This window comes from Manacus candei, unplaced genomic scaffold (genome assembly GCF_025592945.1).
Source record: "Manacus candei isolate 608988 ecotype Guabito, Panama unplaced genomic scaffold, ASM2559294v1 h1tg000114l, whole genome shotgun sequence".
Classification (NCBI taxonomy): Eukaryota; Metazoa; Chordata; class Aves; order Passeriformes; family Pipridae; genus Manacus; species Manacus candei.
The window spans coordinates 3,103,250-3,126,215 of record NW_026138162.1 but is presented as its reverse complement, the minus strand read 5'-3'; the positions used below and the strand labels follow the sequence as shown (position 1 = coordinate 3,126,215).

At 35.6% G+C, this 22,966-nt stretch overlaps 1 protein-coding gene across 3 annotated transcripts in view; it reads left to right on the top strand.

The window, feature by feature from the left end:
- TMTC2 (transmembrane O-mannosyltransferase targeting cadherins 2) overlaps positions 1–22,966 on the top strand; it is a 244,057-nt gene that overhangs the window by 219,319 nt on the left and 1,772 nt on the right. For all 3 annotated transcript variants that reach the window (XM_051770040.1, XM_051770037.1, XM_051770039.1), the window contains one exon: positions 2,932–2,995. In XM_051770040.1, the coding sequence (XP_051626000.1) occupies positions 2,932–2,995 (64 nt within the window). The remainder of the gene's footprint in view (positions 1–2,931; positions 2,996–22,966) is intronic.

Below are 22,966 nucleotides of genomic sequence, written 5' to 3'. Positions count from 1 at the left end.
TTTTAAACTAAAAATGTGTATGAACAGTTAGAGGTATAAAACCTGATTATGATTTTGTTGTGACACAAAAAAATCCTTTAAGAATGTCAAGTATCAACATTCAGTATTTAAAAATATGAATCTCTGAAGAAAACTTCTTTGTATCTAAGCTGACATCCATGACTTCACTGAAAAAATAGTCAACAGTCTGAAGCCTTGTACCAAGCAACAGGCAGGTTAAAACTAATGCTTTCCCACTCACATGTTTATGTATGTAAACCAGTCAGCACTGGTGGTGTTTTTCTCTTACAGCAATATTTTTTCCAGTGATCAACATAAAGATTCAAAATGAATGTAAACTGGGTGTCAGGATAATCTAAGTGATGTGCTATCAAGCACATTTATGACGTGTCAGCATCAATCAGCTGGAACTGAATACAGAGAATTGGTTGGTCTGGAGGCTCAGGTTAAGAGATATGAGAGAACAAAAAGAGAAAACGTTTTTGTTCCTTAAAACAAGATTGAATGCTAGTGCTAATAGGGGAAGTCAGATGTGTTTTCAAGGTCAGTTCTCATGAAAAGATTTAGGATAGAGGTTGAAATATGTCTCATAACTATGAAAAGGACTCTGTCTTCTGAACTTCTCTTTGTTACCTTTCCTTCCTTTCTGTTTTATTATCAACATTTTATCTATTATTTTACTCTAATGTGAATTATGTTACCTTTAGTAGTGTCCTTCCCTTATTTGACATTTACTGCTCAGTGGCATAGGGTTGGTTACTACAATTTCCTACCTCTGTACCTTTAATTTTTCTCAAGGGAAAGCTATTTCAGGGCTTAACATAATGAATTTCTAGCTTTTGCAGTGAAAATGGGATCCAGAATTCTGAAGCATCTTAAGTAAGGGAACTGATGTTGAATGCCCCAGAAATGGAACTGGCATTTTCCTGACCAGATTACTGTGTTGTGCATGCATTTCTATAAACTGTTTTTAATGGAAAACTATACATTCAAACTGACTTCAACTTAGCAATTAAGATGCGTGTTTCAAGGTGTACACATGGGAGGAAAGCAAGCCATGTATTTCCACTGGGCTAAAAGGGATTTTAATGTGTTCTACATTCACATGCCAACAACACTTTTTGGAGGTGAAGTGTACCGTTTGTATTTGCCTCCTGGGCAAGAAACCTTGTTTATTGTACGTTATTTCACCACTTTCAGAAGTGCTTTGTGTCCTGACAGTTCCATGCAAGCAGGGAAAAAAAAAAAAAAAGCTGTGTAACATGTTTCATTTTATAGCACCTTGTTGTAAATCCTGAAATTCATAAGTATGAGAATATTTTTTTTCCAGTCATTTCAAGTGCTACTGATGCCCAGCAGGAGCAATTCAGAAGCAGGTTGAATTAATATCTTTAGACATTCAATCATTTCTAACCACTGCAACCACTGAGTAAATGATACATGTGAAAAGTAATTTAAAACAGTTAACAGGTATAAACCAGATTCTACTTAGCAATTGTTACTCAGGAAGTGATTTCAGCTTGCACAGGAATTATGTGAGAAATTTCAAAGGGATTATCCTTCTCCTCTTCTCCTCCCAAGACCAATAGCTGTCAAAATGTATTGACCAGGATTAATTGACTATCATGTATTAAGTGGCTAATGTTTAAAATCTGGGTGGATAGGAACATAAAATTAGAGCACAGTTTGATTACTGAATAACAAAGCATGTAAAGGCTCATGTAATGAACAAGGTAAAATCTCCAGGAACAAGTGCTCAGTTGATTGATATTCTTTGAATTAGTAACTGTTCTCAAAAGCAGAAGAAAAAGGATAAAAAATCAGATGGCCAACCCTACTCAGTGTTATTCCGTTGTCTAATTTTTTGATTTCGTATCGCAGAAATGCACCTGTGTTATGTAATCACATAGCAAGAACAAATATGCTGAAGATCTGTCCTAACTCGCCTATGAAAGGGCCTATCCCTTCATAGGAAAAAAGGAAATAATTTTGGCAGAAGATATGTAGCCTACCTGAAAGTCATGCTTGGTTGTTCTTACAGATTTACCATCTTTCTCATGACATGTATGTGATAAACTGATACTCAATGGACTGGTAGACAAAATGAATAGTTGGAGGGAAATTAGGAAGGTGGAGACAAAAGGGGAAGAGAGGAGTTTGAGAGACGAGATAAAAAGGGCCTGTTGAGACAAAAACATGTTGGGATTTCTTTGGCAACAAATTACATTTTCATTTGAAGATATTAAACTAAAAACTCAGGAGAAGAAATAAAAAGTAAACTACTAGGACCATGTAGATGCTGTCTGTATTAGTAAGGAGAAGAAAAACAGTTGAGCTGATAGTGCTTCAGGTACCCAGAAACTCATTCTCCTGGAACTAAGTTTAAATCCCCTCTCAGAATGATGTGAGTAAATGTTGAAATTGGAACTCTTTTCTGAATAAATTCCCTCAACCATGGAAACCTAGTTTTCAGAAATCATTGTATTATCTGACTTTTTTTCCTTTTTTTACTGGAATGATAGCGGTTTTGGGGAAGTACAATGTGAGAAATTGCATTATTGCATAATTTACAGTTTCTGAATTTAAAGTATGTCTGATTACAAAAGTGAACCAGATTTTCCTCTGGTGAAGACATATGTCTCTGTTTTTGTCTGAGATGAGTGTTCAGCTTTCTGTATTTCTTTGTAATGTGTACTAATATCATTTCAGAACTGAAAAAGAAAATGAGGTAGGCAAAGAGGATTTGTGCTAATGGACATTCTGAACTATAAGAAAACTTTTAGATTTACATATTTTGTGCATTTTTTAGGGTAATTTCCTTAAACAGAAAGATAGTTGCAGTGTTTTGGTTTTAGCTGTGTTTCTTTAGATATGAGTTTTTCTTAGCCCAAGGACAATGAGATGTAATTGTTGTTTTTTCTGTCCTGATAGACAAGCCAGTCTTAATGAAGAAGCCGAGAAGTATTATGAAATGGCAGCAGGATTAAGACCTAATGTAAGTACCTTCCTAATGATATCCATTACTTAAGTTGATGAATGTGCTATGGTACTGAACCCTTTTTGTTGAGTAGAACTTCTTGCTGGAGCATTTGATCTCTTGTCATGTATTATATATGTTCTTTTAATGGTTAATTATTGGGTCGTCAGATGAAGCTGTTCATTTGTCAAACCAATTACTGTGCTTTCAAGTTGCCTCAGTGAAGTGGTCTAGCAATAAGTGGCTAACAAGCATGGAAAAGACTTCTAGATTTAGATTTATTTATCTACATTTAAATGTGTTAAGTTTGGAAAGCATTTCCAGTTCCATCTATTTTCACTAGTAAAAGAGAATGAAGGGCTACTCTGTGATCCACTGTTTAAGGCATTTTAAATAATACATTTATGCCTTTTCCTCTGTCATGAACTTAAAGATAATTTTGCCTCAGAGGTATTTATCTCCAAGGTAGTTGTATATTGGCAAAGAAATACTTGTTTTTTGAAGCAGAAGTATGTAGGAATAAGTGACAGATGCTTTTTAAAAAGGGAAGCTAATTTCCAGTTTTACTGCATCTGGAACTAAAGAAATAAAAAATTTTTTACTCACCATTTTTTACTCAGTGTTATATTTCTTTTCAATTACCTGCACATTTTGGGGGGACAAAAGTCATGAATATAAATGAGGCAGAATTTATTTTAAATTATTTTGTATTATATTAGTTCATTCCTTGTGAAATAACAGTATAGACTTTGTGATTCTTTATGCTTTCAGATGTTTTTTGGGTTTTTTTGAGAGGATACCTTAATGTTGAAAGGATTCCCTCAGTTGTGTTCAAACTGGTACAAGTCGTCTTCTGTGGTTCATTGTACGCTTAAAATGTTTCTCAGAAACTCCAAAATAAGTTTGTTGTGTAAACCATATATGAATATGATTATTTGTGTGAGGTTTCTCAGAGAGCCTCGGAAGTAACTGACAGCTAGGTTAGGTGTTTATAATTATCGATGACAAGTTTTACATGCTAAGACCAAAGTATTCTTTTTGAAGAAAACAGTTCATTGTAGCGACTTTCTTCTAACTTTATTAGGATAAACAAAGATCTAATAAGTACTGGTGTTCAGCTTTCTTTAAGAGATAATTTCACTTTTATATTCAAGATCATAATTTAACTTCCTAGCATAGTATGCATATGATTTAAAGCCTTTAGAAAATATTTTACTGAAGAAGAGTGGGAAGATTGTGTCAGTTTTCACTGCCAGCATAAACTTTCTGATGACTTTACAAGGGCATTTCTCAAAAATGTAAACAAAATCAGAAGTAGTCATACATCTCTCTCTTATTAACTCTCAAATTTACCATAATAGTTTCAGATCAGGAGAAGAAGAAGCCACTTGAGGAGTATTACTTGGTAGTAAGCAGTATAACGTATACATGGTAAGAAAGAAGCTCCCAGTCTTTCCAAAATAATATAGAATGCAAATTACTTATGTAACCTCTACTTCATGGCTGCATCTGTACTGATAAATTAAATGTGCCCAGGGCTGTTTTGTAGTGTTGATTGAACCAGCTGCTTAGATTGTGTCCAGGTACTGTCTGAGAGACTGCAGTGCCCCAGTCCAGAGCTGTGTGGGAGCTGTCCTCACGGCTTGAAAAAGCCCACAGTTTAATTTGTCCTTTTGGATATAGCCTGTGTATCCTATCACTGTCTCATAATTATGAAGGATCAGCAAACTTATGTGAGTCAAGATGCTAAAGAAATATCCTTAAGCAAAATGTAGTGCTGAAGGATTTAATTTTATTTTTTGTATCCATCACTAATGATCTAGAAACACTTCGTTACAGAAAATTCAAAATAGTAGATGTATTAGTGATTGAGACGGTATCTTTTGATATTAGTGAATTATGGATCAGCATCCCAAGTAAACTGGATCTCGGCTTTTTTTTTAGTATGACTTTTTTTCCCTTTGGTTCCCCAATCACTTCTTCAAGTCCCAGGTTGAAGATTCATTTCTTTGTTATCAACTTCCTTTCACTGTGCCAAGACAACTAAATTACTGGTTATTCTTTAGAATTAGACCTGTACCTGGCTCCTGAGAGATTTCCAACTAGTGCAGTTTGAAAGAAAACTCAGATTTCCACTCTCTTGCATCCACTTCTTTACAAATATAACATATTGTATAATTTCTCTAATATCACTGCTATAAAATACAGTCCTTAGCAGGTATAAGACGTTAGCAATACTATAAAATGAATCTTTTACTGATTGTTATTGAATTTTTATGCTCATTGAGCTTTCATGACAGAGTTTTGTTCTCAGCATTCTCTCTGTTTTTCTTTTGCATCTCTTTCTCTGGTTTCTCAATCATTCCTGTTGCTTTTGGGATGAAGCAACACTGCGTGCACAATACTTACTCTCCTGCTCCCTACTGTATAAGTCCTTCAGATCCAGAAGCTGCTCTGCTGAGCTTTTCTACACCCTTGTTCAGTTTAAATGGCCATCTGAGTTCTGACTTTCAGAGATACTTACTTGGCTATTTCAGTGTTTTTTCCAAACATCAGTCTCCACTCCTACATTTGTCTCTTAGACAAGTACTTTTATTTTAATATCTCAGAACTGGGGAACAACAGTGAGCAACCAGTATATCTGTGTCTCAGTCACTTTCTCATTCCATTTAATCCATTTTTATAAAGGTTGTGACTAAGGAGGCTAAAAACATCACCAGAAACACAGTATTCAGTTACAGAAAATATAACTTCGCTGAAACATGCAAGTTATTGTCTTTAAGAAAGCAAACATAAAAAGATTTTATTTTTGGAATATTGGAGGTGATTCATTCATCATTGAACTAATTTGGAGAGGTCTGAAAATACAACTTATTTTTTCCATGACAAGCTTTATGACAGTGACTAAAGTATTTGCAAGAAAAAGTGTACTGAGTAAAGGAACAACTGAACACAGCGGAGGTGTGTTAAAATATGTATCCACATCTTGAATGCCATCTTTGCTTTTGGATACACATTCTTTCTGCATAGTGCAAAGGAGTTAAAACACTTTGGTACAATAGCAGCACCAGCTGAAGAAGAGCTTGGATGCACATTAAAAAAAAGTCTGGCTGTGTTATAATGTCCATGATTGGTCTTATTTGCAGTAGATGTGTATTTATCCTCTGTGAAAGTAGTTTCCAGGCAAATTTCAGTAAGAACATTATTTTCTGTAAAACACACTGCTGCTGTGGAGACGAGAATGATTTGTCTTAAACTTTACTGAAGAAGCAAGCATTCTCAAGGTTATGTCTATTAATTTCCAAATAGGCTTCACAGAGTTGACTTCCCCTGGACAGCCAAGGAGAGAGAGAGAGAGAGGAATCCAGGAAGCAGTTCAGAAAATTAATCTACTTTTATTTGCTATGAATAATTTCTTATGAGATTCTCTTTTCTTCCTTCAACTCTGTAGGTGACCTACAGATTAGTCTCCCTAGCCCCTTGATCTTTATGAATACTTTCCAAAAAATGTGGTTTTGCAGTGTGTCTTGTACCGTGATCAAAACAAAATCATTTTAGAGCCTTCTCAGTGAGAAACACATATGTGTTTGTTCTAGCAATGTTGGCTTGAGTGTATGTTAATCACACTGGTCTAGTTTTAACAAATTCAGTTGCATGAAGAAATGAAAGTGTAAGTTTCTTAGATATATATACAATAATTATTCTGAGTGAGAGTATTGTTGAAGAAAATCTGTATTCAGAGATGATTTCTAGGTGCCCTACATATTGTAATGTTCACAAACCAGGAAATTGTTTTAACAAGTTGTTAGGCACTCTAAATGTGAGCTTTAAGCTTGCTTTGTTGTGGAAAAATCAGTCATCCAGAAACTCTCTTTAAATTGGCATTCTTTTCAAGAATGTGAAATGTTGACTTAAACTTCAGCTTTTATTCAACTTTTAAGACATCATTTGTGTAATAGAGCTGCATTTCTAACTTTTTAAGTCTGAACCTGAAGCAACCAGTCTTAAAAAAGCTGCTCTAGAACCCCCACATATGGCCAGTGGCTTTTGAGAAGAAAGAGCACTTTGAAGTGTGACCTCAAGAGTATTAAATGAAAGAGAGCTCACCAGAGCCTTAAGACTTTGAGCCACCACCTTGAGATGATTGGCTTAGAAGCATTCCTCAAGGAGGTGCCGTGACCTGCAAGTCACTACCATCCCAACCACATATTAGTGCTGTTTGCAATCTGGAGCTCATGACAGCTTTAAGCCCCATGTCATCGGCACATTGTCAGAAACAGCTGTTTCCACTCTACCACTTCAAAAGGGCTTGATTAAATGTCTTACTGTAACAACACACATAAAGACATACAGAATGAGGGTGAAGGGAGAAATGTACCTATAAGCAAAATAAACACAATTTCCACTAGATGGTTTAATCATGATGTGGGGGACTAAACCATTTCTTGACTTGAAAGGTTTATGTAATCAGTTACCACAATATCATATTAAAAAGCAGTTTCTACAAGTGCTTTTATTTTTTCCCCTAATGCTGGAGTACAGATTTCATGTCAAGGGCTCCAGGCTTGCAATAAGCTCTACCTCAAGCTGTCTAACTGGTGAAAGAAGAATGCTAGTGATTTCCACATAATTGACTGTAATTTTATAGCCACCTTAGAGATAACATGCTTTCCGTGACTTCTTATGGAAAGTGTTCATAATATATGAGGTTTATTCATGGCAGGACTTCTAAAAATGAATATACTTCCAATTGTTCATAGATCTTTAAAAATAAAGTAAATGTTGCATTTTGTCTTGAAACATCTGTAATCAAGATCTGCTTTATGATATGTTTTTCCTTAGATGTTTCCGTGCCAAATTTTCCTATTTGATTTTCTTGTGAACATTCAGTAATTGTCTCATGTAGATTTACCATGCTTGGAATAATTGTGAGGGAAACAACTTTAATGTATTTTGCCAGCTTTAAGGGCATGTCCTCTTATTCCCAGGGAGAATTTTCATAAATTTTTTAAGGGCTTCAGCTATGTTAATTCTGCTGCTGTTGGCAGTAGTGAATGGGTTAACAGTGATTCCTACATTGTCTGCAGCTGATCTTTGATTGACAAAAAACTGGCACTGTTCAACACTACACTGGATCCAATGTCATCCTCACACTGCTCCAGAGATACAGTAATGAATGTATTACTCCTGCAGCCCTTCTGAGCAGCTCTGCCTGGTCCCTGTATTGCGAGTGCAACTAAAGTGCCTTGCCATCATACTCCTGGTTTCTGGAACATAGTACAAAAAAAGCTGACATAGTTCTCTGTAGAAATAGTACTTATATGGTTTTTACACCATGTGTTATTGCTAATAAAGCATGACAATTTCCAGTTGAGAGTCCTTGTTTCAAAATGTTCTTCTGTCTGTGTACTTGTTTATTCAAAATAATGTACACATGGCAGTATTTTATGTTTATCTGCTGGTGCCATGGAATGACCACAGAGCTGTATTTTTAGGTAGTTAGCATCTACCAAATTAACCTTCAGTTGTCTGCCTTTACATAAAATAGGAAAGTGGGCCTTGTGGGGCAGAAGAAGCTTCTGCTGACTGCCTGTCTGCCTGCCCTTCGAGATGCTCCCAGCTTCTCCTGCCCTGTGTCCGGGCTGCACAGCTTCCTTCTATCAGCGTGGCTGCTAAGCCTCGCATTGTTTAAAGGCTTCCTCTCAAGTGTGCCAAGCTTTCTGCCTCAATTATATGAATGGCTGTGGATTCCTTCCAACCCAGCAGCACACTTGGCCCCCTGAAAAGGCCTCCTTTCTTTTCTCTTGGTGAAGGTGTGAGGAATAAGAAGATTTCCCAATATCCAGTTCTTCCTCTCTTCCTGCTAAAGACTGAATGAATTGTTATAGGGCATGCAGGGACTAAAAAAGGATACTGTGGCTTTTTAGGGACTAAAAAGGATACTGTGGCTTCCTAATGAGGAGATAGGCATGACTGATGTGAAATGTATTTGCAGATGGCATGCTTTTAATAGTTTGACTTCAGGCAAATACAGTGGTGGGAGGCTTAGGCATGGATCGACTCTGCTGAGGAGATAATGCAACACCCTTATTGAAAAGAGGACATCACTCTCTGATCTCAAAAGAATAAGAGACCACTTTCTTGGTTACTCTAATTTGGTTAGACTATACCTGTTGAAACGCCATAAAAAACTGACTCAGAGATTTGATATCAGAATAGCTGTGATATTTTTCAGCCTGCATAGCAGAAGGGTGACGTTGCCTAAAGGTTGTACAAAATGGAGTAATTCGAGAAAATTAATATTAACTGAATGTGACTTTTCCTTCATTTCAGATAGAAAGAATCTTCAATGTATACACAGAAATAGCAAGACTTCTCTATGTAAAGAGTTTATCCATGCACAAACTCTCTCTGCCCCTTCTGAACTGGGAAGCTTTTTTAAATCTAATTTGGGCCCAAGTTCAATTTTGTTTTGTTGTTGTTTTGTTTCTTCCCTTTCAGATCCTTCTTCTCTGGGGCTAAGTCTAAGACATATACATTATTTCTGTCCAGCTATTTGGGAAAAACAGTATTTATTCTTTTGAACAAAAAATTATCTTTCTATATTTGCAATTGTATTTGTTCATGGCCCTCCTAAATATTTTAAAGACGCATTTGGGGTTTTTGTTGTGCACAGTCATCAACTTCAAGACAGGCTTGTGTACAGGCTGTTGTTCTGAATCTTAAAGTACTCCTACTGCAGCAGAGATTAGTGCCTTCCACCTTAAAAAAAACCAGCAGACAAAACAAATAAAAACTCCTATACACTGTTTTTCATCCCTGTGATCTCCATCAGGGGACAAAGAAAGAACACAGGCTATTGGAATGGGGATATTTACCTGTAATACCGAAGCACAGTATCATGATGAGTTGTATCATTTGAAAACCAATTTACTCAGCTGTGGAAAACACTGATTTCCCTTATGAGATACGTGCAAATATTTATAGCCTTATCCCAGAAAACTCTACATGTGTTTTGTCCTGCATTGTAGCAGCTCTGTAAAAGCAAAGATTGAGTGTGATTTTGGGCAATTATGGAATACTTAAATCTAGTTCTCAGTACTGTGATCCATCTTTGTGTAAGATGCGGAGGAGAAAGCTGGAACTCATGTCATTACAGTTCTCACCTTCAGTTATGTGAGAATTCGGTTATGGGTTCATTTGTAGTTGCCTGATTGTACAAGCAGTTAAACATGCAAATATCTGACATCGATTGGCTCGCTCAGTGAAGTTTGTGAGTTTTGGGAATTGATTTAAAATGCCTTTAAGTTACCGTTTATTTCCTATCTAGAATAATTTGTTGTACATTGATATTCTATTCAATACAGAACTATTTTGTCTGTGCAAATTCTGAATGACTGAAATGAAAATACATTTGAGTTTCTTCTGCTTACATAAATGTTGCGTTGCAGTAGCACCACTGACTTGTTTAGAGTTGCTTCTGTTTCTCCTGCATGTGAGAGGTAAATTGGATTTTCTAGGTTCTGATTTCAAGTGAAATTATGCAAGCAGCTGTGAGCTCTTCTTAGCTTAAAGTTTTCCAAACAGTAAGCTGCATACCCAGAAACACTTGGCAAAGTAAGCCAGAAACTCAATGTCATGGTCATTTGGAGTCCTTTCCATTTCATTTTTAGCTATGAAAATATTTACAAATTTCCCATAAATATTAGTCCTCCTGCAGTCTAATTATTGACATAATGTATTTTCCAAGTCATTCAGCTTTAAGAACTGTGAACAAATGTTGGGAATTGGCAACTTCATACTAATTCCTTTTTTTAAATTTAATTAACCTTTAGAACTTCATTAAATAATCAATTACTCCTACCTAGAACTGTTGAAACAGTAATTCTGTGCTACACATGTAATTTGAGAGAAAGAAACTCTGATAACTCATGTGCTATTCACGTAGCACATAGGTCATATCAGGTTTTTGGTATGTCTGATGTCAATCCCTTGTGCTACTTGGACCTGCTAATAAAGTCTTCACAAAAAAAATACCCCAGGGTATTCTGGTTTATGCACTCATTTTTCATGGTAGGCTCTGTTGCCCACAGTGTTCAAAATGTTTCTGTGACTAAATCTCCAAAAAGAAAAAGATCATGTTTTCACAAAAATCTTACATGTTTATTATTAGTTTAGTGATGGTTCCTAAGAAGTTAATCATGGAAGTATTAATGTATAGATTCACACCTACCTATGTTCTTCCAATATCAATACCACTAAATGATTGTAATTGTCCCTGGACACCTCATAAATTCTCCAAAGAGAAAGCATTCTCATACCAAATAATAGTTGAGCTACTTCATTGTCAAGACCTGGATTCAGAAATTTTGTGGGACTGCATCTCAGTTAGCTTGAACAGAAATCTTAGTGTCCTCACTTTTTTTTGATTTCATATGTATTTGTGTTATGCAAATCTGAATTCTTTGTCCAGTATATAGGTGTGATCAGTCCACCATCAAAACTTTTTGAATTAAAAAGGATGTGAGGTCAGCTAGGCCTGTCTCTTGGATTCATTTCATCTATCATTTTAATGTCTTTCATCCACAGCTGAGTAGACAGATTTTTTTTCCTGTGCTTACTTTTCCAGTATGAAAAATACTGCACAACAGTTGTGTTTGTACTTAACTGTGATGTTCATTTACTGAATAATTAAAAAAATAGTTTTGTGAAACTAATTAATAGAAAGTCACAGCCTAGAATTTTACTACTGAGTTAAATAAAACAAATCATTTTGCTTTGAGATGATGGGATGCAGTGGTTTCTAAAGATGCAGTCTCTTTGCTGAAATTGTGGAAGTGATGTACCATCAATAGATTTATGCATTTGATTGTGATTCACAGCCTGATAGTAATATGACAGGGGGTACTATACTGCCTGCATCAGTTCCTGGAGAGAGCAAGATTGCCTTTGCCTTGTAAATGTAGCCCTTGGTGTCAATCAAAAGTAAAGTGCCATGAAATAGAGAACTCACAGCAGTAGATTAGAATTTCAGAAATTAAACCATCTGTTTGAACGCAATTAAGAGAGAATCTAGCAAGGTTTTTCCTAATAGAGTGTTCTAGTACTGATTCTGGAAACAATGCAATGGATTTATCATGCAATTAGAACTGATAAGAAAGTGGGTTTTATGTTCATTAAATAAACCCAGCAACTGTACATCCTCGTTAGGATGTTTTGCAATAAATAACTTCCTAATTTTCTTCCTGGTCTATAGTTCTGATGTATTTCTCCTTCTAGGAATGATTTTTAGTTGTGCATTGACGTCCTATTTTTTTTTCCCCCATAAGTTCTGGAGACCTTATGTTTCATTTACCCAAGATGGTTTTGATGCAACTGTTATTCTTGCCCACCTTCCCACACCTCTGGGTTGAATGTGATTTTTTTGTGACCATACAGAAGAGAAATACCCAGCAGTAAGGCTTGTTTTGGTTTGAGATCTGCATGAGAGGGACTGTACTTTTGCAGACTGCTAGGAAGGGGATGGGTGTCTGGATGAAGTAATATTCTTGGAATTTGTCTTTAAAAGTAACTTCAGTACCAGTTTGAACATATTTTTCCCTCAGAAGATTACAGTTTAGAGTCAGATGTCTGCTACTGAGAAGATTTACTGGGGAGGGGATGGATAGCTTTTCATTTCCCCCAAACAGTCCCTTCTTGAGGCATTCTGAACCACCGTGTATTGGTTAGCTCTTCATAGTGCATTCGCATGGTTCTATTTCCTACAGCTGGTTTTACTGGAATGCAAATGTGCATTCCAGTGTGCCTACCCTTTTGAAATGTCTTCCATATAATGAACAGCTCTATTACTAAGCTGAGGCAGTTTTACTAATTCTTCAGGTGTTTCAATAAAGATTGACTTCCTTAACAGTAACTAACTTTAATCTGACATTATGGTTTGTAGCAGTGCCAGTTGCCTTAGCATCTGGCTGCCTCAAACTCACTGCAAACAATTACAGCATGAAAGAAAATAGAAACCTTTTCCAATACAACAACAAGAGTAAAACCTAAAATCCACAATAAAACCCCCAAATTAAATTCCATAGGAAGATTTGCTATATGTTTCCTAGATTCTTCAGGGTGAATGATTAATATATTTGTGGTGGAATATTTGGTGGAGCTTTATTGTAACTCAGTAGTTCTACTTAATCTCTTCACATTCTAACTGCATTTAAATACACTTAAAATTATCAGCCTTATTTTTTATCATTTTTGAAAGATCAATACATGATCCTTGATTAACTCTGCTTGAAAAATTCTATTCTGATAGCTGCATTGATGGAGTTTTTTGCTGATCAGTTCACAAATTGGGTGTTTTACTCATAATAGAGAAAGAAAATGCTCTCTGAACAGAGATTATGAAAATTGCATAAGAGGCAAACCTTATGGTTTGGGGGAAAAATAAGCTTTAACAAAAAGATCAGTGGTAGGACCCACAGTTGATTTCTGTAGGATGCCATGATGTTCATACAGAATGAGTGGTATGTGTAGTGAAAATTAAGGCAAAATAATCTGAACCATCAACTACAAAATTACATAGGAATTCTACTGGCCTTGAATTATAGTTTGCTCCAGCCATACAGGGCTTTTTCTGAGGCAGTTTGGAGCAAGCATCTGGTTTCACCAAGTAACATCTGACATTGAATTTTGGAGACAGGAATTGAATTTTGATTTCTTGGTGCTAGTCCTGCAAATATTAATTGTCCTCTTATGCCTCCAGAAATAATTAATTTAACCCTTTAAAAAAGGAAAATATTTTCAAAGTGTTCCTTCATGTCTCCATTTCTTAAAACATTATTTTGAAGAATACAGAAAGCTTCTATTTGATAAACAGCATTTGTCAGCATATTCTGCATCAAGTGGAATCTTTCAGAGTAGGATGTGTAGATCTACCGCTGAACATGTCTTGCTATTATTGATACTAATTACTGTAAACACGTGTCACTGTTCAGATGTGGTAAGTAAGGCTGCTACGGCAACAAACACTTTTGTTTTTTAGAAGTCAGGGTCTTGTAAAAGCCTAGTGAGTGATTAGTGCCCAATGGTCTTACTATTAGCGATCAAAAGACCAAATTTTAGAAACTGCAGCCTTGAAATCTTTAAGCTACAAGAATAAAAATTAAATCCTTGCACTTACTGTGGAAATTAATGATTTTAATATCTACTATGCGTTTAATTGCTAAATACTGTGTAGGGAACACCTGCGGGTTACTGGCTGCCAAAAAGTAAGTCATGAATCTTTATGAATTCCACAGAACACTGTGATTCAATATTTTGCAAAGAACCACTTGTATATTCCTCTCTTCTCAGCTGCTCTCGCAATCCTGTGGGTAAAAACTAAAGTCAAGAAAGTGTGGGCGTAACGTTATTGCACTAGGTAACAAGCATGGAAGTGATAGGAGCCAAATGAAAAAGGGCAAAGAGGAAGAAAAAAAAGATCGACATGCAAATATTTTAAGGTTTTCTGTGTAGAAATTTCAGAACACAAAATATTTGCGAGCAAGACTTTTTTAAGCATTTTTCAGTTGTCTCTACTCTGTAATGAAAATATAGTTCTTAAAATGATGTGAGTTCTTAAAACGATCTCAAGAGTTTTGTTATTCATTTACAAAGTTATGTAGTTAGTTTTTATTTGCAAAATTGTCTTGGTAGCATTTCCACGTGCTGAAGTTGCATTTTTGACCTATTTGAAAATACCTTCAGACACTATTGATAAAACATGTTATTATGAGAATTATATCACTTCATGTGATAGACATCAATTGTCCTCTCCTGCCAGTGAAATTATTACCAGTAGAGGAATAATGATTGATTCTCTTGTCTAGGGAAAGTTAGCCAAGAGAAAGTGTGTCAATGAAGGGATGGAATAAAGGCTAAAATTCATCCTAAAACAATCTGCAATGCCTCAAAATCTCCTAGTGTTTTCTTTTCTGTAGTGATCTAATACCACACTTTTTGTGGGGGCTGTCATAACAGTGATTGTGCATGATAGAAGCCTTAAAAAAATTAGCAAGATTGTTATTCTTTGTGCTAAGAGCAAGTATGCCAAGTTGCATAATGGTTTACACAATGTGCCTGAAAGCAATGCCTTACAACTACAAATACCTAAATAGTTCATGAAAGCTTATAGTAATACTGATATTAATCTAGTTCTCAAGCATTTAATTCAGGTGACTACACTTGTCAGCCAAAGGTGTAAAACTTTGTTGGATATTTAATATTCATCTGAACATTTGAGTCAAAATACTGGAACCCTTGTGATTTTGAGATTCCCCTAATAGAACACCACTAAATTTTCAAGGCTAGAAATCAGCACTACTTCTTTCTGAAATTTCAGTTGTTGGCTGTTGTACTGCAAAATAGAAACTCTAATGCAATATACTTGTTACCAACATATTGGAAAAACTGTACAACCTTTTCTGTGTGCTGATGTATTTAACCAGCATCTGGGCAAAAATAGATGGATGATGCATTCATTCTCAGCAGACATTTTTATTTACCAATGACATTTTATTTGATTGGAAAAAAAATAACATTTTTTAGTGTTAGTAGTGTGAGTGTAATTGTGGTTATAAACTCATGATCTGTAAATTAGAGTTTTCTCTGAAGATTAGCCAGTTTTGATTGTGTTAATATGGACATCTATTCTAATCAGCACTGCATGTGTGCTTCTGGGTAATGTAGATTATACTAATTTTTCTTTTAACACTTTACATTTCTTTTAAGTAAAACTGGGGTTTATCTTTAGGCAGTAGCATAAAGCCCTTTGTTTTTCTGGTTTCCAAGGTTTAAAAACAAAAATGCATGCAAAAATACATTTACTCACAGATTGATTTTCATTTTTAAAAATTCTTACTTCTTTCTTAATAGGACAAAGTTCTGTTACTGAAAGATTTTGAGCAATTTCTATTTGTCAGTATGACAGTACAGATGACATTTCTATTCAAGTTTCTCACTTGCTTGAAGTACAGACCTCCTAGTTAGCATGTAGCATACTTGTGTTAGATAAGGTAAATAAGTTGTTAAATGTTTTATAATGTAATTGTAGCTATGTATTAAAATCATCAAATTGCAGACATTAGAGGACAGTTGGATTTCTATAAACAAAAATTAAGTCATTCAATGACTTTCTTTTTTTTTATGAAATCCTAAAGTACTAGGAAAACTGCATAAGATTATCCTGTCCTATACCATTGACAACATTTGAGCTGGAAAGCAAAGAAGTTTAATTAGAAACACTTTGAGGTCTGGAAACTGTTGATTTTTTTTTCAATGTAACTGTAATACAAAATACTTATAACGTATGTTCCTCTTTAGTTTTTTTTATGGTAATACAAGTGTGTTATCTAAAAATGTCCATCACAGTTTCCATATAAACTGAGAGTGATTACTAGGAGACTTTTTAAGCATAAATCAAAGCAATTGGGACATGACCATGGGGGGAAAAAGTCTAGATACAGAGAAATTACAAATGTTAGTACATTTTTGTGGGATGTTTTCAACTGTTATGAACTGAAACCTTTAACAGTTATAACATATGCTTTTGTTAACTTGCTGATATGTAGACCAGTATACTATGAACTTACATAAAAACCAATGGTCTATAGCTTTTCAGCAGCAAAATGTAACATATATCTATATATGCTTGTTTGGTTTTGGATAACTATGTTTTTAAAATACTGAGCAGTTTTCTGAAGGTTAAGATGAATAAGATTTTGAGGAAAAAATCTCCATTGTCTGGAGAACATTGATAGTAAAATGTCCCCTATTGATATGATAATTTGAGAAGCAAAGTAGACTGCTTGATGCATCCTTCCTATGCCAAGTCTAGAACTCTTCCCTGACACATAGCTGTGGGTTTTTTTAATGATGCCGATGTCTCAACCTACAAGTAAACTGAATAATTTCATGGTGTATCTGTGGATGAAAACTCCCACATCTGTCACCCATAAATAGGAAAAAAAAGGTGAAAAACCTTTCCTTCACATTTTAATTTCTGATTTTAAATATAGATATCATGTAGTTTGCAGTTTTAGATAGGATAGTCTCCACTGTTTGCAAACACACATGATTGGATGCATACAAAGAATTTCCATGTATATCCTCTTTTCACCAGGCAGGTTAAAATGTCACCTGCTTTAGATGTCCAGATGAGAGTATTCAAATGTAAAAGAATAAAAAATTTTTAAAAAAAGTATATGACCGAATGTTTCTGTGGTATCATCAGATGCTGTGTTAAGACTCATTCTGGTTTTCCACCTTATTGACTTATTATCCTAACATGAGACTATTATTTAAACAGTATTCAACAGAAACTGTTTTATTCCTATCTAATTTTTTTCTGATGTCTTTTTTTTTTCCTGAAGGGTGTTCATAATTTGTTGGTTTGGTGAACAATAAATGAGGTCTCTTTCTGTTTAATGACATATTAGTAAAGAATAGGTAAGGTTGTTCTCTATCAGTGTTAACAACACAGCACTCTTAAAGAATCCAATGATCCACTCCCCTATAGAGCCTAGGCTTGTCATTATTTATATTTATATAGCTATTTATGTTACTCATTCTTAAGGTAATTAGGTAGGAACACAGGCTCCCTTTGCAGCAGAGATGTTTAGGTCCATTTCTGACTAATGAAACAGTGAAAACTGTGCTCTTCACAACGTTTGTTCAAATTAGTACTTTCAGAGTAAATGCATTTCCTCTCTTCACTGTTTAAACTGAAAGCTTGTCAACACAAAAACATACTTAGCAAAATTGTTCATAAGCAGACTTGCAATTTAAGTAATGTACTTAATTGTTGTAGAGGAAAAGTTGCAGAGCATTTTTCTATTTTAAGAGTTTGCGAAGGTACTGATTTTTTTGTTTATTTGTTTTCTGGCAGAACCAAATGTTTTGCTCTCTGGGCTGATGACACAGGAAATCCCTCTCAACTCTGAATTTTAGGGGTTTTTATTCTGTCTGATCCATGGTGCTTTGCTGTACATCCTGTCATCTTGATCCAGAATGTTTTTTGCACCAAGTTATCTGTTCCTAGACAGTATACTCTTGTCGTCTTGGCCAGCTTACTGGAGATCAATGTCTTAGTTGTGATCCATGTGCTGTTTGGAACAAAATACCAGACATAGCATATGCAAACTGCAGTTCTTAAGAAGCCTTATAGCGTAGAGAACCAAGTAGAAACATGAGTCTCTCTCCATAACTAGTGCTTGGTTTATCTGGCAACACAAATTGCTCATATAAAAAGGTCTGCTTCCATGTGTCACTGATGCATTTACAGTGTTGTCAATGTATTAATTGGAGAGTAAGATCCAGTTGGCAACAATCATCTCGCTACATGTCCCTCCCCTGCTGGAATGTGCTACCTTCTCTGCCCACACCATGCTTTAAAGTAGTATGTTTACATCTCGGAGCAACTATTAGGTCATGTTTTTTCTCAGAAGTTGTGAAGTCTGTCAAAAGCAAGGGCCACCCCTGAAATTATTCTGTTTTTCACAGTTACCTTTACTGATAAAATGGAACTGTAGACATTTGGATTGTTTCAGAAAATACTGTACTGTGCTACAGCAATAATACCAGTAATAAATATTCAAGGGAAAATTCTTGCTGTCACTGTAGGATGATAAAAAAGGCCTAACAGCTCATTATCCGATGGTCACTGATCAGATGAAACAGTCCACCACTCTTTTCTCTCATGCCTAGTGAGCCATTCTACAAGTAATACTCAGCTGTTTGACTACTTGGTCATTGTACCACCTACATGTCTTCAGTTATCAAAGAGAATTATCTGAATTCTTCACCCCTATGTAACTAGAAGTGCTGTGATGAAATATGCACTTGTAAATGATATTTTATGTCCGTCTTTAAATATGGACTTTACTCAGTAGGAACCCTTAAAAATTAAGTGTGCTTAATGGCACTGTTTTAAAACAAAGCACAACCTTTGTGTTTCTGATGGGTTGGCCACACATATTACAGTATTTATTAAACAGTCCTGGGGTTGTTTTGAAACATCTACAATATCACACATAGCAATAATTCATTAAGAGCAAGATGGATTTTGGCAATATCTTTTCAGTGACCTTTTGAAATGGATAAGTGACAAGCAGCTTGCACAGGTGATTCTACTGAAGTAAAAATTGCCATAATTTCCTTGTAAGTGCTCCAGCAGCAGCAGCAGAATGCACTTTCATCTCAGAGTCTGCTACCCTGACCTCTGTAGTATTGACAAGAGAAGGTCATCTGTAAGCAGAGCTTTGAGGAAAACAATTTCAGACTTCCTTGCTTGTGTTTGAACTGTTTGTTCATACTGATCTGCCATATAGACAAGTTTGTGCTAGGTTAAGGGTTTGTGTATTTGTTTCTCTCTCCATAACTTCTTAGGCCATGTAGGAGTTAAATTTTATTCTTGTGTTAGGGACTGTTCTTCTGATATAGCATTTGCTATATGTGGAGACAGAGATTCCAAACAAGGAAGTAGTTCATCTTCTTGTCATTAAGATTCATTCCATTTGTGGGTCCAATACTCTACGTGGTTACATTAGTGTAATCCCGAAATACTACCCAGAATTAATTTGAATTATTTGAAATTCCATAGTTCTCTGATTTTAGAGAGGACTTTATGTTAAGATTTTGCATGCCCCAGTGCTCTCCTTTTATTTTGGTACTGTAGGGAAAGTTTGAAAAATTGTCATCAACGTAAACCAAAAATACCTCAGGCAACTAAATGCATGCCTTACGTTATTTTGTTATTCATTAACTATTCTGTTATTCCTCTCCTCCCCACAACCACTTCTCCCCACTGCCCCCAAAAAACCACTAAGGAAACAAGCACACCACGATAAAAATGCTAATAAAGGGAATAATTCCAAATAGACCATAAAAGACAGCATTTATAATCTCAATAGAAATGCCAGTCAGCTTTTTTTGATGTAAAGCATCTGTCTCCAAAAGGAAATGAAGGCAGGCCTGTTTCTCCTTTCAAGTTTCTGAAGTAGTAGGTGGTGTCATTTGTTATACAGTGCTTCAAGTCCCATGTTATTGCACTGGTAGCTGTCGACTGCCTTTGTTAACATACCGAAAAGTTTTATCAGCTGTCTTTAATAAAAGACAATCTATGTGAAGAAAAACTATAGCAAATGTCTCTTGCTCTCTTATCCTCTGACCAACCTTTATAGCTGTCAGAGAGCAATGGCAGTGATGTATAATGTTGCAGACATGCAAAATTCATGTGACTATTACTATAAGCCAGAGATATTGGATTGACTGATACCCTAGAAAGTTAGGGAGCAGTCTTTCCAAAATTCTGTGTATTTCCTCATTTGAAACGTAAAGGAGCTGGAATGAACTTTCAGGACTACCTGAAATGAGTTATCAGTTCACATTTTCCATGGATACATTAGTTTAAAGCATTAATGGCATAGAATTTGTTAGGCCTCCAGGAAATTAGGGATGATATGTAGAAGTTGGAAAATTTCAGTTAAAAGTCATGCAGTTTGTCCTTTTTATTTGTTTTTGTTGCTTGCTCTTGTGAAATGATATATCAAAGAGATGGTGGTAGAAGAGTTTCTTAGGTAGTTGTATGATCTTATATATATGATGTTCTTTGGAGTACTGGATTAGTCCCATACACACACCATATTTTCAGGAGGGTATGGAGGAGATGGAAAGGAATTCTGGGAGCTGTATGAGACATCTGTGTTACTTACCACAGAATAGGTTTTGTGGATGCTGTAGAATTGGCCCTGAGCACATTTAAACATGTGTCTTATTTATGTGAGTTTTTCTAGGTTTAAGGTTTTTTAATCCTTATCCACTGTAAGCTTTGTCTCAGTGCAAACACACACACATATTTCAAGTGAGAAGTCAGCTCTGTGTCAATAACTGTGCTCTTGAAGAAAGCAGTTTGATTCATGAACTCTTACTAGATAAATAAATAGCGTGAACAGAGGGAGTGGATGTTCCTACTCATGATGTGAGAAAATTCTCTCAATCAATCTGAAGTCTAAAAATAAATAAAATATGTGGATATTGGGGCAGCCATCCATATACAGTGGAGCTGATTTCCAATCCTTCTTCACTTTATAACATCAATTAGCACCCAGAACATTGGTGATTAAGGAGTGCATTATTCCATCATAAACTAGTATGCAAGACTGGCACTGCAAAGGTGAAGCTGTGAAAATGTGGCTGCTGATATGTGTTGCCTGTAGGAAAGATATTTCAGGGGCATGGTTTTCCTTCTCTGTACAGAATATTATGGAAGAGAAAATCTTGGAGAGTATTTGACTGGCAAAACTAAATAAAACTCAGCTGTTTTTTTGTTTGTTTGTTGATTCTCAGTAGAAGGAAGTAACTGACTTAAGGGAGGTGGAAAAAATCTGTCAGGGTAAAGTAAGAAAAATTAAACCTAAAAATAACATCTTCTGATTCCACTGCATTTACATTGTGATGTTTACAATAGAGAGAGCTGAACTAATTTTGTTTTGCCTAATTTTGAAACTCTGGAAGCCACTTGTTCTGAGAATTTGGTATGTCACAAATTCTTCCTGAGATTTTGTGATTCATATATTGACAGGTGAAAAGAAGCAAGAAGAAAGCTGAAAAAATATGGAATATTTATAGGATATAAAGCTGTAGAATTATCTGAATAACATTTCCACCACAAAATTTAGGTTTTGGACACAAGAATTATTGGGGGGTTTGTTGAAGTTTGATTCAAAAGGATAAGAGTAATGAATTTAACTTACTAATGGAGAGGTTTGGAACACAGGTAAGTCTTCCTCATCATAATGATTTCCTATTACCACATCAGTTTGGGAGACCATCTCTAATGCATGTGCTATTGGCCATATACCTACTGTATTTTCATGGAGTCATGGAATCGTTTGGGTTGGAAGGGATGTTGAAGATCATCTAGTTCCAAGCCCTCTGCCATAGGCAGGAACACCTTCCAGTACACTGGGTTGCTCAAAACACCATCCAACCTGGCCTGGAACGCTTCCAGAGACTGGGCATCTGCAACTTCTCCAGGCAACCTGTTCCAGGATCTAACCGTTCTCCTGAAGTTATTGTCACTGAGGGGTTTCTAAAGCATACAAGCACCCCCCTCCTCACAGTAATCTGAAGCTGATTTGCCATGTGGCTTCACATTTTGAGTATTGTATTTTGATCAGAGCACTGCTGAGTGGTGTCTGGAAACACTTGTCCTCTGAGGCAAAACAATGTGACTTCAAAAGTGAGTGTTTCTGAAGCTCATTGGAACTTACAGTGACCTGAGAGGGAGAACCATAGTGAACTTTGTGTATCATTTTTCCCACTTTTTCTTTGAAAGGCAAGGTACTGATTTGGCAAATGCTCTCACTGTGCTCTTACTAGCATGTGAATACCTTTGGTACTTGGCAAAAGGTGGGTTAGACTGTTTGTAGCTTCATAAATGTGCTTTTCTGCCCTTTTAGTGTTTGTTAACTCCAATGACCAGCCATATTTATATCATGAAGAACCTATTATTTCATAGTGGAATAATCTAGAGATGAAAAAATAAAAAACAAGAAGCATTTTTTCTTAGCTGAATATGGAAAAATTATTAGTAACATAAGAAGCTTTCAAATGGATTTGTTATGAAATTTTAACATCTTTCTTATTAAAATAGCATGTTTTTCCACCATTGTTAATTTTATTCAGTCATTCATTAAGAAATGATTACCACAGCCTGAATCTAAATTAATATCCTAGAACCCCTGAATATCCTTAGAATCTGAGAACAGGTTGTATTTTCTACTAATTATAATTAAGACAAAGAGAAGAAAGAAATAAGTTCCAATGTGTTAATTATTTCCAACAATTATAAATTCTTTATTGGCAATGAGTTTGATTAAAATTAAATTCCTATCTTTAATCCAGTCTTGTATTACTTTAATTTTCTCTTGGAACCTGTGCTATGCCAACATAACC